The sequence below is a fragment of the Lasioglossum baleicum genome, chromosome 1 (genome assembly GCF_051020765.1).
Source record: "Lasioglossum baleicum chromosome 1, iyLasBale1, whole genome shotgun sequence".
Classification (NCBI taxonomy): Eukaryota; Metazoa; Arthropoda; class Insecta; order Hymenoptera; family Halictidae; genus Lasioglossum; species Lasioglossum baleicum.
Genome location: NC_134929.1, coordinates 13,369,567 through 13,388,494, shown reverse-complemented (window position 1 = coordinate 13,388,494; position 18,928 = coordinate 13,369,567). Strand labels below are relative to the sequence as shown.

Here is an 18,928-nt window from a genome sequence, read left to right as displayed (position 1 = left end):
AAAAAATTGAATGTTTATCCTTGGACCGTGCTTAACCAACGCGAGCGTGTATATCTGGGACTGCAATTTATGACCGCGAGGGTTCTTTAGATTCATGCCTTTAATAACCGTGAACATTATTAACCCGGACCGAGGGTAAGTGGCTCTGAGGTTTACAAGATATATAAAGTAACATTTGGCTATACCTGGGGTAACTGTAGTGCAAATAATCATTTAATCCTAGAAACGGTTCTTTGGTAACGGCTATGTCATAAACCAGGTACGAAAGGCGACCCTTCGATTCTTTATTTCCGCGCGGCCGTACGGTTCATTGCAAACGCTATGGTTCTTTATGTAGAAAGGAGGATTTTCCGTTTACTAATTTCTCGCGAGGACAAACGCTTCTTTGTGTAGGACTACACGGGTATTTCTTGAGAATCCCTAGCACGCGTGGTATTTCTGGCCATGCCTGGTCTACGGTCTTAGTGGGGGACGTTGGAGTGTGCGCATCTGCGCATGGTGCTGGAATGGGATAGTGGAAGGGGAAAAGGAGGAGAGAAAATGAAGCCGGTTTCTACCTCATCTGGCGACACCATAGACTTATACATAGAGATAGACTGCGCGGCCTGTACGAAGCGTTGGAGCCTGCCATGGCGGCTGGTCGTATATCTATCTCACTCGCACACCAATTGTAGTTGGTGGGGGCGCAGCGAGCCAGTCAACTCTCACTTCCTACGCACTCCCCACTTTCATTGGGCGAATCTCTCCCCACCAACTCGTCAATTAGAAAGAGAGCGCCTTACGACCACAACCATGGATATAGGAATATGTATAGGGATGGAGCGTGAGCTAGCATTTTGGGCAAGGGGGTTTTTTCTTTTCCGGAGGGGACGAGGTAGAAGCATGGATCCATGGGTAGAAGTTGCATCTTTTTCATTGGCTGTGTCCGGCCAAAGCGCAGTGCAGTACGTCATTATGCATGCGTTACATACAGTTACATAACATTTTAGTGCAGCCCAGCAGCCAGAACGGAGAAATCGAGGAAATCTAGGAAATCGAGGAGAAATAAATAATTTTCAATATAGGCCCACATAAAAAAATTGATAATAATTTCTTAGTATTTTTTCAACAATTTCGATCAATTGCAATTTTTGAAAAAATTTCTTTTCACATCCTTTTGTAAAATAATTGCTCTAGCTTCCCAAAACAGTTCAAATCGTATAGTGCTATATTTAAAAAGTTATCGTCTTCTTTAGAGTACTGTACATATATACAGGGTGTTTACCTACAGGTGGGAGAAAATTTAAGGAGTGGTTCTCGACGATAATATAAGACGAAAATGAAGAATAACAAATTGCGATTTCGGCTTCGTTGTTTAGTTATTAACAATTAAAAATCCGCCTAAAATGCTGCAACACCTCTAACAAAAGTATACGTTGCGTACGTCAGACAGGCGCGCGACAGTCTCGTATCAAGTGACAAACGCATGCATACCTTGGTTCTCATTTGGGGCCCCAGAGAGGTGAAAATGTTTAAAAAATCGGTGGACGACATTGAACCTACCTACTCGTTAAAATCCACAAGGGCATTTCTAATATCCGCCCTATGGAATTATCGAGTAGAAGGGGTCAATGCCCTTTCACTTTTAAATTCTTCTCACACATATCCACAAATCCTTATCCTGCACTATAATTGTTCATAACACCGTACCTAATATACTGGAATAAACGCTCTAGCACTATTTGTTTTCCAACGCGCCCGCGCGCTACACTCACCAGCGTACCTCTACTGTATCCATAGAGGTACGCTGGTGAGTGTAGCGCGCGGGCGCGTTGGAAGGGATACGTAGGGGCAATAGTAGGCTATGGTGGGGGTATGGTTTAGTACCACAGTACCACAGCCTTGGCATCAGTGAGTGATGGTAGGTAAGGCGCTTTTTTCGCGCATGCGCGAGTTTCGTCAGGACCGTATCTACGTCCGAAGTTTGTGGGGAACTGTGGCGGCCTCGGCGGCGCGTCCTACAGCAGGGGCCAAAAATTAGCGGGGCGGCCGAGGTACCCGATCTTCGTACATGACTGAGGCAATCTGAGGTTAGAATAGTCGCGCATGCGCGAAAAAAGCGCCTTACCTACCATCACTGCGTACTCATCACCATCAGTACCATAGTACCAGTCCAGTCCAGTACACCAGTACCATCACTGTCTTGCACTGTCTTGCACAGTATCTCAGCACTGCTGCCGGTTACTCGAAATTTTTGCTGTGCCTCTCAGTGTCTCTTGAACAAAACAGAAGCTCTTTTAAAACCGCAGTACTCTGCAGACGAAAAATGTGTGAGAAGATACTTATTACTAGTGTTGTGAATGGAAATCTAGAAATTGTTGAAGACATACTGAAGAATGGTGCTGATGTTAACATGTTAGACAATACTGGATACTTTGGAGGAATAAGTCTTCTACAAAGGGCTGTCAATGAGAAGCAAGTGCAAATGGCCAAACTATTAATAAACTATGGAGCTAATGTTAATGTTAAAAATATTCGAGGGGAAACCCCAATAGTTAACGCTATTCAAAACAGGGATACAAAAATGATCGAACTGCTTTTAACTAATGGGGCTGATATAAAAGCAGATCCTGAGCTAGTATGTAATGCTGTTAGCTATGGAAATCTAGAACTTGTTGAAGACCTACTGAAGAATGGTGCTGATGTTAACATGTTAAACGGTAATTTATACTTTAGACATAGTCTTCTACATATGGCAGTCAATGGGGAGCAAGAGCAAATGGCCAAACTATTAATAAACTATGGAGCTAATGTTAATGTTAAAGATACTCGAGAAAAAACTCCAATACTTAACGCTATTCTAATGAGGGATACAAAAATGGTAGAACTGCTTTTAACTAATGGGGCTGATATAAAAGAAGATCCTGAGCTAGTATGTACTGCTGTTCGCTGTGGAAATCTAGAAATTGTTGAAGACCTACTAAAGAATGGTGCTGATATTAATGCAGTAGGCGATATATACTTTAGATTTAGTCTTCTACATTATGCAGTACGAGAGAAGCAAGTGCAAATGGTGGAACTGTTGATAAACTATGGAGCTAATGTTAATGTTAAAAATAGTCTGGGAGAAACTCCAATAGTTAACGCTATTGAAAACAGGGATAAAAAAATGATCGAATTGCTTTTAACTAATGGAGCTGATATAAAAGAAGATCCTAAGGTACTGCGTGCTGCTGTGGAGAATGGAAATCTGAAAATTGTAGAAGACATACTGACAGATTGTGCTGATGTTAACATGTTACTCATTGGCTGTTCAGAATTTGATACATGGGCTCCGCCTCTACATAAAGCAGTCAAAAGGAAGCAAGTGCAAATGGTGGAACTATTGATAAACTATGGAGCTAATGTTAATGTTAAAAATAGTCTGGGAGAAACTCCAATAGTTAACGCTATTGAAAACAGGGATAAAAAAATGATCGAACTGCTTTTAACTAATGGAGCTGATATAAAAGAAGATCCTAAGGTACTACGTGTTGCTGTGGAGAATGGAAATCTGAAAATTGTAGAAGACATACTGACAGATTGTGCTGATGTTAACATGTTACTCATTGGCTGTTCAGAATTTGATGCATGGGCTCCGCCTCTACATAGAGCAGTCAAAAGGAAGCAAGTGCAAATGGTGGAACTATTGATAAACTATGGAGCTAATGTTAATGTTAAAAATAGTCAGGGAGAAACTCCAATATTTGACGCTATTCGAAGCAGGGATAAACAAATGATCAAACTGCTTTTAAGTAATGGAGCTGATATAAAAGAAGATCCTAAAGTACTACGTGCTGCTGTGGAGAATGGAAATTTGAAAATTGTTGAAGACATACTGACGGATGGTGCTGATGTTAACATGTTACTCATTGCCAATTCAAGTATTGGAAGAAGGTTTCTGTTTCTACATAAAGCAGTCATGCAGAAGCAAGTGAAAATGGCCAAACTATTGATAAAATATGGAGCTAACGTTAATGCTAAAGATAGTGAGGGAGCAACTCCAATATTTTACGCTATTAATAAAAGGGATACAGAAATGATTGAACTGCTTTTAATTAATGGAGCTGATATAAAATTTCATCCTAACATACAACGTGTGAAGTCTCCAACTACTAAACTACTTAAACAGCACATAGCTAAGATGGAAGCTGCAGGTTCATACGTAAGTGAAAGAAATTTGTGGTGGATTAGTAGAGATTACAAAATTAGTCATTTTCTGAACAAATGTGATGCAGAAGTACAGATCATGAAGAGGAAGAAGATTGATAATAGCTGTACTTCATTTTACGATATTTTGACAAAAAATACAAGCGAATTAGCAAGAAATGAAAGTATTGTAAAGGCTTTGAAGTCAGATGATTATAAAACAATGTTTCCAATATATGCTAGTACGATAGATAGTCGATTTAGAAGATGGGTAGAAAGAGAAGAGTTGTTGGAACAAGTTAGGAATAAGTTTTTGCCTTCACTCTTCAAAAGCCTTAATGAATTACCATTTCTTTGTACTGAAAAAATATTTAGCTACCTAAGCGATAAAGATTTAAGAATTTTATTAGTTGCCTGTAAGCTTTTCAATAAATAGATATATATATATAGAATATAACTTTATTGTTCCCCTCAAGGATTACAATTCTTACAACACCTCCTTTTTCCACCTTTCCTCCTTAAAGCTATGTTATCTTATAACTCTTATATCTATAGCTTATAGGTAATTATTCTACATATAAAACTAAAACTAAAACTTCATACACACACACCCACCTTCCCTAACCGGTGACCCTCTTTTTCGGTCGCTCACCATCTATCCCAATCCCAAATATGTACACCCAATCCTTCTTGACTCATTCTCTCTTTTCTTCATATTCTCTCCTTTCATCGCACCTTCTCTCCGCTCCTCCACCTCCACCCACCTCATCCACTCCTCCCCTCCCCCCTCATCATCCACACTTCCCCCATCCTTTTTTGCCATTCTCTTTCCTCATCCTCCCTCACGCATACCTTCCATATAGAGTTGGGCAAGATTTTTATTCAAATAAAAATTTCGAATAACGAATAAAAGATAAAAGATTTTTATGAAAAATGAGATTCCTTTAATTCACATATTTTTTTAAAAAATAAAGTATCTTCCTGAACAATTTCTTAAATGATCATTCACCGGTGCAGTTACCCTATAATGTAAAATTGGCTCTTATTTTTTATTCACATAAAACAAAGTAAGTATACATAAGTTAATGTGTTAAATAAAACAAGTATCTTAATACTTCCTATTTCTGTAAAAACTTCATTTTTCGTTATTTTGGACTTATGCCACTTGTCCACTAAGGGGCTCAAATGATGGTGAGAAATTTACCGGGGATAAAATTAAATTAAATGTCTTGAACGATAGGCTCGTCGTATCATAAGATACTTCATCTGTGATTGGATTAAAACATATAATTTTACACATAAAATAACATTATAATCCTTTTCAAAGCATAAATATTTATCTCTTTGTTTGTGCTCGTTTAATTAGTGGAAAATGATATCTTGTTATCTCATAAATGTTTATTATTATTCGGTGATTCAGTACAAAACCAGATTATTCCATTTATCCAGATCCCGTGCAAGAACGATATCGATGTTGCATGAAAAGGCAAACGTATGAATTTCATCGCGATTGTTGGAATTGTGCAAAATGTAAACCGATCCACCAATATAATCTGACGACGATTGAACTGCAATTGTTAATTTGATTACGTGCCGCTTTCTGTAATTGTGCATTCTTATTGACCCACAGTCGGAACCGGGATAATTACTGCGAATTGCAATTCACAATTATAAAGCAGCTTGCAATGGATACAACAGTAACATGCTAATCGATGCTATTAACGCGTGATCAGATTATATTTTGCCCAACTCGGGTAGACATACGTACAAACACGGTGTGTGCTGAACGAGATGCTGTGATCAAACAACCGTAAAAGTTATCGGCACTCGAGAACCGTGAAAACAGCCTTCGGGAACCGTGTAAAGAGTTTGATTACGCTTTTTAAAAATAAATGAAACATCTGGCAGTCGTCTTGCGGACGGAGATGGCTCGTTTCCGAGCCAAATAAAGTTCGTCGTAAATGGAGTGCAGGTCTATCACAGCATATACGAGGTCTGTTAAGGAAAACTGTCGGGTTTCCTGTTATGGTAAGAGGTTAATGTAGGACTATAACAACGGCATTTCCTCCAGCATACTACTCTCTGGAAGGTATAATTTCCTTGCATAGACCTTGCTACTCGTGGAAGCATTCATGAAATTCATTTGATGGAATTGATAGCACCTCTGATCCTTTCAGAAATGTTTTCAATTTGGAAAATAGCTGTACGGGGTGTCCCAAAAATGTCGTACTACCTTGAAACGGGTGATACCTGAGATAATTTCTACGCGGCTTTGTTAACGAGTTATTAACGAAAAACACGGACCAATCCAAAGCATTGGAGCCGGAATCCGTCGACATTAACCGCGCTCTTATTGGCCCGTGTTTCTCAGGAGTACATTTTCGCAAAGTAAAGCAAAAAGTTACTTGATATCTCCGGGATAATCTTCTTCAAGGGGGTACAGCCATTTTGGGACAGCCTGTATATTGGCATACGGCTGAAGATCAGCGTGTTTTCATTACTTATTAGTAGACTGCGGATCTTTATGCAAAACAAAAATATTCTGCATTGATTGTAGGAAGAAGGAGTAAAATAAAAATTGATTTCATCCCTTAATGACTTTGTTACGTTAAAAACAATATTACAATATTCTCGAATTTTTCTAATCGTTTGCTGTTTTATATTTCACCTAACTAATTTCTTCATAAATGCATAAAGATCCGCAGTCTACTTATTAGCAATGAGCGCACACGAAGATGATCTCTCTGAATGATGAATAGACTGCGGATCTTTATGCAAAATAAAAAATGTTCGTTTCGATTGCAGGGCACAGGAGAGCCAAATAAAAATTGTATTCTTCTTTTAATCGTCCTATTAACCTGAATCTAATACCTCGATGTTCTTGAATATTGTTAACATGTCCACTGTTTTAAATTGTACGTGCCCATTTTTGTCATAAATGCATAAAATCCGCAGTCTAACGATGAATAATTATTATTTGCAAAAATACACGCAGACACAAAGATGTAACGTCGCAGCATCTCGATAACGAAAACGGTGGTCGATTATTCTTGCTAGGAAACAGTGGTATTAATTAATCGATACGACCCAGTTTTGGATAATCCAAACCACTCGAGAACGAATAGTAAAATTCCAAACACTGCGGACCCGTTCGATATCATTTCTTTCACGTAGCTGACTTGAAAGCTTTTCGAAGCAGATTCCGTCGTCTGCTCAATCACAAGACGATACTACGCAGTAGTATTCCGAGCTTAGATATTGGATTAAGAACGGTTGCTTTATCGGGGAGGATGCACTCGATCGAAGCCTAGCCGTCGCGACGCAACGTGACGCGCGACGATGAAATGGAAAACTCATCGACGCCGTTCGTTCCGTTAAGCCGTAGTAATCAACTTTCCCGAAGGCAACGGCGACGCAATCGATGCTTTAATATAATCCGCACACATATACATACACACGGACACACACCGAGATCACAGAGCGACCGGTCCACTGAAAAACGTTTCATTAAAGCTTATTCGAACACTCGTCCGCCTCTCAAACTCTCTCTTTCTCCCGTCGCACGTGCAGGAAAAAACATCGCGCTGTTTCAACTATATCGAAAATTCATCATGCTACTCGAGAAAAAATGAAACAGGCGTTTTTTCGTTTTGTTCCGTTTTGATTCGTTCATTTACCGGCAGAGCTCGTTTAAAAATATAGAGAAGCCAAGGGAGGTGTAATTTCGTTCAGTTCCGTTCCGTTCTTTGGGAAGATGTTTAGCTAAAAGTGTAGTATAAGTGTTTTGGAATGTTAATGTACGCTGTATACTAGAATGGACCTTAGCTGTACCTGCTAAAATTGTATCATTGAGTAAGAAAATAATCCTTGCAAAAGATGAAGTTTATTCCATAAGAGGAAGACGTGCCACATTCACGTTACAGTTGCTATAAATATGAAATTTTATATGAATAGGAATATTTGATTGAAAGTGTGTACTGAGAAATTAACGTTCGACATAAATATGTCATATTTAATCACAACATAATATTTTTAACTGGATGAATATTATATATATTATATTGTAAAGAGAGACTATTATTGACTGGAAAATAAGGTCTATCCTACTGTACAATGAGTATTTACGAATATTGTGAATTATACATATGTAAATATTCTCTTGCCAACGCTTTACGAAGATGTACACTTGAAGAAGAAGTACTGTGTAATTAAATAATTTGTTCAAAAATATATTTTTTGTTTCCCGGGACTTGTTAATCAAGTTTGCAATTTCACGATGAATTTTCCCACAGTTTCTAGAATGGATTATTCGCTGTTTGTCAATCTCGCTCGACTGTGTTCCACGTGGCATAGAGTAATGCAAAAGGATATTATGTAAGCATTGGGAAAATTGTCCTTCGCGACGTTGTTGTGGCAATAATTTGCTACCTGAGTGCAATCAAGAAGTATAGAGTACTGCAAAAGAAATAAAAGTAATAATAACTCGTTTTATAAATATTTGCAGCTCCACGAGGCGTGTATTGCGAAATTCTGCTGTCAAGTTGTGCTGGGCAATGAAAACGAAAAATTGTTTACACAAAACAGTCAATTATAATCCTGACATATTTTAATCGTGACCGACATTGTGGCTACTATTTGTTCCTCTAAAATCATAATGTTGAGGTGTGAAGAATATTTATGTTAAATAAGTAGATTTCATGTGTGTAATTGCAAATTAATCCGGAGGAAACATCTCAAATATACGTACAATTTCATATATTGAACAAGTTAACAGACACAATAGACATGCTATACATATACCCGAATAGTATTTCACTTCGGAGCGTAACGGATCAGACTCGTTCACTGCCCCGAAATTGTGTACGCGATGCTCCTAAAGAAGTTTTCATTTCTATACCCTCGGATTGTAACGAATTAGAATCTTACTAGATTTTGACTAGACTTTTTGTCCTTATTTGAGCAGATTTTGGGCTGGGTGAGGACTCATTCTATAGAGGAAGGTTAAATACAGCGCGCTCTGCTATTGATTTAACGGGATTATGTTTATATCTAATAATATGAGTGCCCAAAGTAGAGAAAAAATCGAGAAGAATAACCGTAGATGTATTTTTCTGTCTCAAAGAGACTTTTTTGACAGATATGATGAGAAGAGCGCGCCGCGATGAACCTTCCTCTATCAAATGAACCTTTGTGCAGCTCAAAATATGCTCGTATAAGGACAAAAAATCGAGGCGCGTGATTTCATTCACATTAGCATAGATTTCCCCCTGAAGACAGAGGTCCTCTCTGATGCAGAGGCAGTCTAGAGCCAATTTTAGTTCAGTTAGTTTAGACGAGATGGCGCCTAGTCAGGAGGACTGTCAATCAGTGCTGCGATATTGTACAACATTTCACTGCTGCACTGCTGTCATCGTGGAATCATAGCAAGACTGACACAGACGAGGTAGATATTCTCATCGGTGGCATTAATATTAGTGCGACCTGCCCTGTATAACGGCATTCGCGACGAGCTGAATAGAATATGGAAATAGCAAGCAACTCCATCTCGTGTTCATTAGGCAGTTGCGTGTTTATCAATGTTACCAAACTTTTTTTTCTGCACAGAGGTTGATAACATTGATAAATACCCCAAAATCTGAGGGGGAATTTCCCATAAATAAAAGGTTGACGTGGAAGGATCGATATCTATCTCTTTTTGATCGTGATCGACTTCGTGCCTCGAGTCCACGCGCATTGTTCGCATAAAACGAGCGTCATCCAGCGACCGCATTCACAGGTGTAAAAACGACGCACACGGAAACAGTGCGCGAGAGGTGAGCATCGCGAGGCCACGGTTCATTTTGCAGGTAATATTCTGCGCGAAATGAAATCGACTGCAACCTCCGTGACGCGTCACTCTGGTTTACGCTTGCCGAAGCAATTAATGTCAAATGGCCTAGCAATACCCGTGGCGCAGATCCATGGAAATTGGTCGGCTAAAATGTTTTCGAAGTCGGATTCATGACCCGCTAGTCCCATTTGAAACAATCGGCCAATGTCGTAGAGTTGATGGAACCTTGAAGATCTTGAATATAAAACCTGCCCCGGTCGTTTCGTAGTTCCATTAACCGGTCGTTTTCTTTTTATCTGAAAACAGCGCAGACATCGAGCAATTTTTGCTCGTTCCTCCGGAACAAATTGAAATATAGACAAGAGAACGGAACGTAGAAATTGTATAGCCTGGATCCCTGTTTCTTGAGTTCCTGTTCAATGATGGATGTCTTCCCGTAGTATCGAAATGCGACACAGTTTCCATTCGAAAATCTTTTTAGAATGATTCTCGTGAAATAGATCGAATAAATAGAAATACTGAAAACTTTTATCTTGCATATTGCGTTTTAACAATAATCGCCACTCCAAATTCACCCTTTTGCAAATCAATTTCACCCGCATTAAGAATATTTAAAATTAATTATTTATTTATTTATATTTAGATTAAATTATACAATAAATACATATATACTTTCATTTTGAAAATTTATTAATCAGAAAATGGCTACAATGAATGTAAATTTCTACACACAGTTTGCATTCATTACAAAGTTAATGAATTGGTAATTACTTATAAATAAGCATTTGATGTGCATCTTTGCAATAAATAAGATTTTGAATTTCTCAACAAATTAAAACATACTTAAAAATACTTTATTTGCAAAAGGGTGTATTTGACTGACAAAAGGGTAAATTTGTCCAATCTAAAACAAATTTCTAACCGTGTTAATGTTTTTCTGTTGTGTTGTGGGGATGAGAAGTATGACGAAGATTTCCGCCGTGCAGATTGAACTCGATGCAAAGCAGGAATTCAATAGTAGTCGTTCGCCTAATGAGAAGCATTTCTCGTAATCGTCGAAACGGTATCGATCCGCCACTAATTACAATTGGATATCTAGTCCGTTGTGTAGCGCATCTTGCCAGAAAATCGGAATTAATAACGTGCCGTTGTTAAAAGCATTTGTATTATCGCGAAGCGATTCGTGAAACGGCGTGCCGTGACCCAGTAAGATCTTATTGGCGATATCGATGACTGATACACTATGATACGCTATGCTAGTCGAACGTGAAATTCACCGCTCTCTGCGTTTGTCACCCCATTGTTGTCGACGCCGTTAGCGTCGACACCCCTCCCCCGGCTTCTCTATTTCACCCTTGTCCTTTGTCTCTTAATACCAGTTTGCTTCGCGGTGTATCCGTGACAATGCCACAGGATACTGTCGAAAAAACCTATCTTGGTCTCAGACTCCGAGCTGCCGAAGAAAACATCGTCCAAAACGGAATCGATCTTCTCAGGCCATAATGGAGACGCTTATACTTCTTATCTGGACCAGGAAATGCTATGTGAAGAATTGGAGCTTATAATAAGTTGGGACTGGAATTAAAATGAAAATTGCAGACAAAATAGATTGATAAGGTGGGAGCGTGGATAAAATTTAATCAAATCAATGCTGTTACATTTTCTTTGTTTTGTTTTTTAACTATAAAATTTCATAGGGTGAAATCTTGATCTTCTGAAGTAAATGAATCCGAAGAATCAGATGATCATGACAATTCCCGCTTCGTTCGTTTTGCTGCTGACGGTTTTGATTTTTTGGATGGTGTTTTTTTCGGTGTCGATTTCTTTTATCTTTATTTCTATGCATTGGATTAAACGAATCAATAAGAAACATGCTAAAACCTTTTAACCCCTTGCCGTATCATTTTCTTTGGAGTTACTTGTCCCGAAAAATGTCGTAGAAGAGAAAAGTAAACGTATATTTTTTGTATGTCTACATTTATTTTACTGCTTAAACATTGATTACAAACGAATCAAATTTTATTTCATCTAAAAAGAAAGGCATAACATTCATATTTGTTAGACTCTCTTAAAATCTTCGTCACGAGTTTGACTAGTTAAAGTACGGCAAGGGGTTAAAAGATATTGTTAGCCTTTGCTTGGCACAGCTGCACTGAACACGACTTGTTGCTTCTAACGTCCATGAAAAGTTCATTAATAAACAGCGCGTTAATGTGGAGAACACGCACTGTCCCAACTTATACGATGTCCTAACCTTTACGACACTCTTTTACTTATAGAATATTATGCATCTTAAGTAATCAAAAATAATAAAATATCAATTCCGCGTGTTGCATGCTAATCAGAGTACACATAATAATTTATTCCTGCAAAGCACAACAAGTGTATAAAGTTATATTATAAGAAAATCCTGGTCAGCGAAACTTCGATTCGCCTGTGGATCGTCGGAAATTAATATTCTCTGGCTCGAAAGCTCCGTTCGAAAGAAGCCTCGCCTCGAACTGCAAATGCATTTTAAATATTCCTCCCCGGGATCGTATCAACGGGAACACCACCAGCACCCGGGACCTCGAATTGGAAAAGTTGGCACGACTGCACCTGAATTTTTTCCTGCGTCGGAATGGGACGGTTAAGCGCCGGTGCACAGTTTTAGCTGCCGATTCTCGCGGCGACTATGCCAGGGAATTGCGAAAGTTCTGTCGTTTACACTTCGGCTTACGGGCAGATCCGCGTCCGCGACTCGGGCAATTCAAACTTCGCGGGAGTTTTTGTCGCGTGTTCGCCGAGGAATTCACAGCTAAAATTCTCGGCCTGCCTACTTCCATCCGAAAAGAAGCTTCTCCGTTGATCTCCGAGTCGCCTCTAATTATAGCGGCTAATTCCATCGATAATCAATGATGCTTGCAAACGCATCATGTCCACGACAGCCTAGAAACCGTGTCATAACTCATTCACAATACATAAAACACTTGAAGTCCATTGTATTTTGCGGAGGTTTCTTGTGAAGCTGATCGGTGCAAACTTTCTTGGACTGGTGCCAACTCGTGCAATTTTCTTTGTCGAGTGTTTTCGGAAGAAAACTCACTCTGCTTGCACGCAATTGAATTTTCGGGACGCAGTGTGACTTTTGTATCGTGATAAGTTAGGTTGCAAATGAGGAGAATAACAAGACAAAGAAAATTGCTGTTAAAGTTTTTTTTCCATCAATACCTTCTACTCATCGAGAAGAGAACAAGTTTGAAAAGAGCCACATGTCGCAAACAAATAGTTATTGAGATATAAACTGTTAAAGTTCTTGCAAACTTTGACGGTATAGACAAAAGCCTACTACTACAGTCCACACGTTGAGTGGAAAGTATTGATGTAGGAAAGACTTTAACAACAATTTTTTTTGTTATAAACAATTTTGCGGCGAGTTTTTCTTACAAACAACCACCGATCCAGAGGTGTAGATTCACCCCTAGAACGGATGACCATTACTTTTTATACACCCTGTACATTTTTATGTATACATTATGTGATATTCAGGAGAAATGGTTAGAACTGGGACTTCAAACTTCTCTGACGTATACTCTGTGTAACTGTGTCAATTTCGTTACAAGAAATGTAACATTTATAATATGCACTCAGTATCAGCCCATTTTCTTCTCCACTGGTGCATTTTTAATTTCCGCATGATGCCAATGTTTTCATATGTTCTGTATAAATGAAATTACGTCACATATTCAAAAGTAATGGAAACATACCTCGGATAAACTTAATCTGTGAAGATTGTGTTGAGATTATTTCATATTCTATGGAACTGCACGATCTAGCTATGAATCCTCTCTCACTGAAACGCCGGAGATGTAGAATAACAATTTCTCTCCAGAAATAATGATATTTAAACTACGGACTCGATGTACTTATGCCAACAATGAATGCATGCTTATTGTGGTTTTATGCATTCATGATTCCTAAAAATTGCTTTACCATGATTCAAAGTATCGTTTACACTATTAATAGTATTGTTTCTCAGAGTATTATAACGACGCAAAAAGTAAAATATTTTATTTCCTGTTTCAGATTGTTAAAATGGAAATATTTCATTTTGTGGTTCAGATTGTTAAAATAGAAATATTTTATTTTGTGGTTTAGGTTGTTCAAGTAAAAATATTTCATTTTCGAAATTGTATATCTTATTTAAAATACTGCCCATCTCTGCAATGTTACGATAACATGAGATCCAAAAAAACTTTATCGATCACTGTGACCGGAATGTGGGTGAAGCAAAAAATAGGAAAGCCAATAAAAACTAATAAGAAGATCCGATTGCAGCTGTTCTATTCTTCTTCGGAGTCGATCGTATGTGATTGCAGCCATGTGTCTTGTCTTCGATTTCCGCGGCGGCAACAGCTGTTCGGGAGACCGCGGTATTGCACGATGACTTTTCATTTGTTGCGTCGCGTCGAAACGATCGCGACGCGACCGGCGACCGGACAATTTCGAGGGCAATCGATTCACGGGCCGATAACTGTTCCGTGAGTTTCGAACCGGTGCTGCTCATGAATTTCCAACCTCGCTCGCTCCAATTGCGATAGGAGCCTCCGACCTTCGACCTCATTAGTGCCCACATCCCGGCGTATTATCCTCGTCGGAGCATAGATGAAGTGTACATTAAGGTGAACGAGGCGGTGCGGTGTCGAGCAGGTGTTCGAGATTGCCTCGGCTTGACCTTATCCGAACTGGCTGCTGAACGGCAGTTCGGAAGACATTCGATAAGCAGCTTTCAGTACTGGGGGTTAAACACGCGTTGCCTTGTGTCCTTAAGGTGGACGCATGCTGACATGTTCGAACCACGTTCTGGTCGCGATCTGACTGTGCCATAACCGAATCGATCATGTCTTTACGTTCTGAACGAAAAGGAGATCGAGTAATAATTAATTCTTACATAATTGATGAACTATGACACAGAGGTTCATCGATATTCCTGATTGTCGCTGTCGGTTAACAGCATTATGTGACGTATCCAATTTCAACAGTGTCTCGAGACATTGTACGTCTCCGGTGATATTCAGATCACAGAAATATACAGGGTGTCCCAAAATTCGTGAAAATCCCGAAAGGGGGTGGTTCCTGAGACCATTTCAAGCGACATTTTCCTTTGCAAAAATGTTATCCGCGGCTTTGTTTAGGAGTTATTAACGAAAAACACGGACCAATCAGAGCGCGACCTAGACGCGAGTTGCCATACTCGGCAAATAGACATTTGGCGCGCGCCGGGCCGACTGTGGCAACTTGCGTCTAGGTCGCGCTCTGATTGGTCCGTGTTTTTCGTTAATAACTCCTAAACAAAGCCGCGGATAACATTTTTGCAAAGGAAAATGTCGCTTGAAATGGTCTCAGGAACCACCCCCTTTCGGGATTTTCATGAATTTTGGGACACCCTGTATACAAGATGAGTTACCTAAGACAAGCCACGCGATTAAATGTTTCAGACAAAAATTGTTTGGTTTCGAGGTGCCAATTATTACGTGGTGTATATACCTTTTTCCAGGAGGAGGTGGTTAGGAGATTTGAACACATATTTCTTAACTTCTACGTTTGTAGCCTTTCGCGAGACAATTTCAACGATATAGTCATTCAAGGTCATTTAAAATCAACAACGTAACCAAGAGAATGAAAAATATTCTCAGCTTCATTAATGGAATTACTTATAGGGTTGCTTTGCAACACCCGCCTCTAAAATTGTGTTACATCCTGTAGATACAGTTGAACCTCGAATATCCGAATCTCCGATACACAAGTTCTTCGTCACGTTCATCCGTTTCATACATAATTTTGTTACATTACGGGTCTTATCTGTGCAACCATTAGACGCCAGCAAACAGATAAACGATTAACGCCGGAGTTAATACGATTCCCCAAGCAGTTGGTCAATTTTCTGTTCTTAAATGGTCGACTAATGAAAAAAATCTGTCGTTAAACAGCAGGTAACCTCCTCGAGGTAAGCACGGCTCGAGATAATGTCGAGAGCAACAAAGCAAACTCGCGGCTAACTGCATTCCCCGTGGAAGTTACTATTTCCCTTTAGAAACGAGATCTGCCCTTCTTTTCTCTGGGTCGAATCCGGACACAGCTTTCAGCGGGACAGCAGACCTCTTCCGAGTAATTAAGACCACGAGGGTTCAGACCGAATAATAACCTCGAGTAACTTCATCCCGCGATGTGCGTATCTTATTCTTAGCTAATTGGTGGCCAATGGGAGCTCCAGCGATTTCGCGTCACCTCCGTTGTTCTTGCATTGTTTTTTTTCTCGAAAGCGGTCATTAGTCGCGGCAAAAGTGCCACTCTGCTTGTTAAACGAACTTAGTCGTGACAAAGCTAGTTTATTAAAAAAAACACGGCAATTCGGTCGCCTGTCGCTTCGAAATACTATTTTTCAGAGGACCATCCACGCACCGCTGCACTCGCGTTTTCCGCACTTCAAAGCAGCGCCCGGAGCTGATCCACTGTGAAAGCGCTCGCTGTATTTTTCTTCCGTCGTTGCGCCGCGCTGAATGGAACTCGGCTGACTTCGACTTTCTCGCTTTTCGGTAAACGGAAATACGCGAGCGCTGAGTCTGGTGAAACGCGGGAATGTCGGAACCTTGTCCTTTTCTCGAAAGTAGAAAACGTCTCTTGAAGCCATTTTCGCTATTCGAGGGAAATGGGCAGCCCTACAGGATATCGTGATTGAACGTCAGCTTGTAGACTTCGAAACTGAGAAATTCTCGGGAAAATCTGCTGTAGAATTGAATTGCTTTAGCTGAACTCCAATTTATCTCTCTTGAGATGCGATCTCCTTTGAGATAATCTGTCTCTCTTTATCTCTTCCAACTGACTTGGTTGTCTCATTTTTAGTCCATTTCACAGAATGATCCCAAACGTTGGTTTGTAACAATTTTTTGTAATAGGTAGAATGTGTCAGTCGGGGGGTCACTGCTTTGGTTCCGTGAAATGTGTGGGCAATGAAAACACGCCCACTCAGGACATTCTATACAGAGAGAAAGAAAAACAGTCTTCTATTGTTAGTAATTTTCTTTGTACTATGTATATCAGTATAGATAGCTCTAAATACATTGCAAACACAGATTGTCCTATAGAGCACTGTTCTAAATCCGTCAAGAGTAAGGACAGCGAAGCCACGCCCATCGAAGGCACTACGTACGAAGAGGAAGCAAAATAATCTTCCATCGTTAATAGTTTACTCTGGAATATCATTATAGAGCAATTATGGGTGAAGATTGCCGTGTAAGGAGCTGTTCCGCGTCTATCACGAATGGAAGCAAGCCACGCCCCCAAAAATGGAAGAAAGCCACGCCCACCCAAGACGCTTTATACACAAAAAGCAAGATAAATGGTCTTCTATCGCAATCTTTCTTTACCTACTGTCTCAAGATAGGCAACTTATTAGCACAATGAATGAGAGTAAAAATGAGAAGTGGGGAGCTTACACCACTTCCCTATTTATGGTTTTGACATGATTGGCCCTGACATGTTGCTCGCGGGGGAAATCTGAGGCGCTTCGAAGGCAACAAGAGCTTTGCACGCGAATCTGCTTTACATAAATGGGTAATTGTAAATCAATTTTCCTCGTTCTCGTGTAATGACGGATCAACAGGTTGTCTTTTGCTAGCCTGTTTTATTACCAATTTTATGGACTATACAAACCGTTTAACATGTTGGCTGCAACATGAATGCAACAATGAACAGAAAACTCGACCATTGGAAACATATTTTTATTCTATTTTTTAATATTATTCTTTTATAATGTAAACTCATAGATAATGGAATCTACTTCACGGTTAGAGCAACATCTCGACCATCCAACGGTATCATACAGAACAGTCTAATTTAAATAATGAACAAATAACTACAAATTCCAATAAAAGTCGATCTATTACAATATTACGAGTTGGGAGTCACGTGTTAAAATACGTCGAATCACATGCGTTCAGCGTGTTAATCGCCAGAGTAATCGATCAATGGTTACACCTCTTAGAGGTCTAGTGGACTTAGAAGGTCGGTATTCGTCAAAAATTCATTGGAGGTTATCCTGTAACACTTTACAAGCTCTCCTTGAGAGGATTTCGAGGATGCTCCGTGAGGCAATAAAGTAGAGTAACCGAGTTGAAAACAGATTTGCCGCGTGGGAAGTTCCTCGACGAGAACCGACCCACCTCCGGCCCGGTTTTCGAGTCGGAGTTCACCGCCGGAAATCTCTTGGAGGTAATAAAACCATTCGTCCCGTCAATTTTAGCTTGTTCAAGCTGCACACGAAGGATGCGTCCAATTTTGCTTTTCATTGTCGGTTATTATACAGTTGTACGAAGAAAGAGAGGAAAATAGAGAGGGAGATTCCGATGCTGCGTGGGCGTGTCCCGACGACCAGCGATTCGTTCTCGGTGTTACCTCCGTGTCCAGGTGATTAAAAAAAATCAATTACACGGCGTCGATGGCTGTAACGCCGCGCCGCGCTCCTCCGTCGCGTCGCGTCGGGTCGCGTCGTGAGGTAACGAGCGCGCCGTAGATATCGACAGATATCCGACGCGAATAATTACAAAAAGTTGTAACATCAAACCGTGGGAATGGACCGCAGAGGTCGATCGAATGAGATTCTAGTTTCACAGAGAATTATTCCAGTGAAAGATTCATTTCCACCGGGATAACCTTTCTTTGAAAGTTGACGCTAACCACTGGGACAGCAAAAGTGTGGATTTGATGATTCGATTAATCGAGTGTAATTTAAATTTAAACTTTACTCTGAATCTTGAATTATCAAGCTAGAATGTCGGATAATCCGTAAAATGTCTTGCAACAGCGATAATTTAACTGTACACGTCAGAAATAAAATTTTAATGGCACCCTTTGTCTTACTGTACCAGTGAAATTGTCTTGAATGTTTAGTTC

General features: G+C 39.8%; 2 protein-coding genes across 2 annotated transcripts in view; both read left to right on the top strand.

The window, feature by feature from the left end:
• The window catches only part of LOC143207127 (somatostatin receptor type 2), a 125,346-nt gene that overhangs the window by 66,769 nt on the left and 39,649 nt on the right, over positions 1 to 18,928 (top strand). The gene's annotated exons all lie outside the window — the stretch shown is intronic.
• On the top strand, positions 1,820 to 10,655 carry LOC143208872 (uncharacterized). The gene has a single exon (XM_076423774.1). It carries the CDS (start codon positions 2,306 to 2,308, stop codon positions 4,601 to 4,603), a length of 2,298 nt encoding a protein of 765 aa, XP_076279889.1. The 5' UTR covers positions 1,820 to 2,305; the 3' UTR covers positions 4,604 to 10,655.

What these genes read in the sequence shown, in the direction of transcription:
- LOC143208872 (XM_076423774.1), top strand. Translation starts at nt 2,306, where the DNA reads ATGTGTGAGAAGATACTTATTACTAGTGTTGTGAATGGAAATCTAGAA.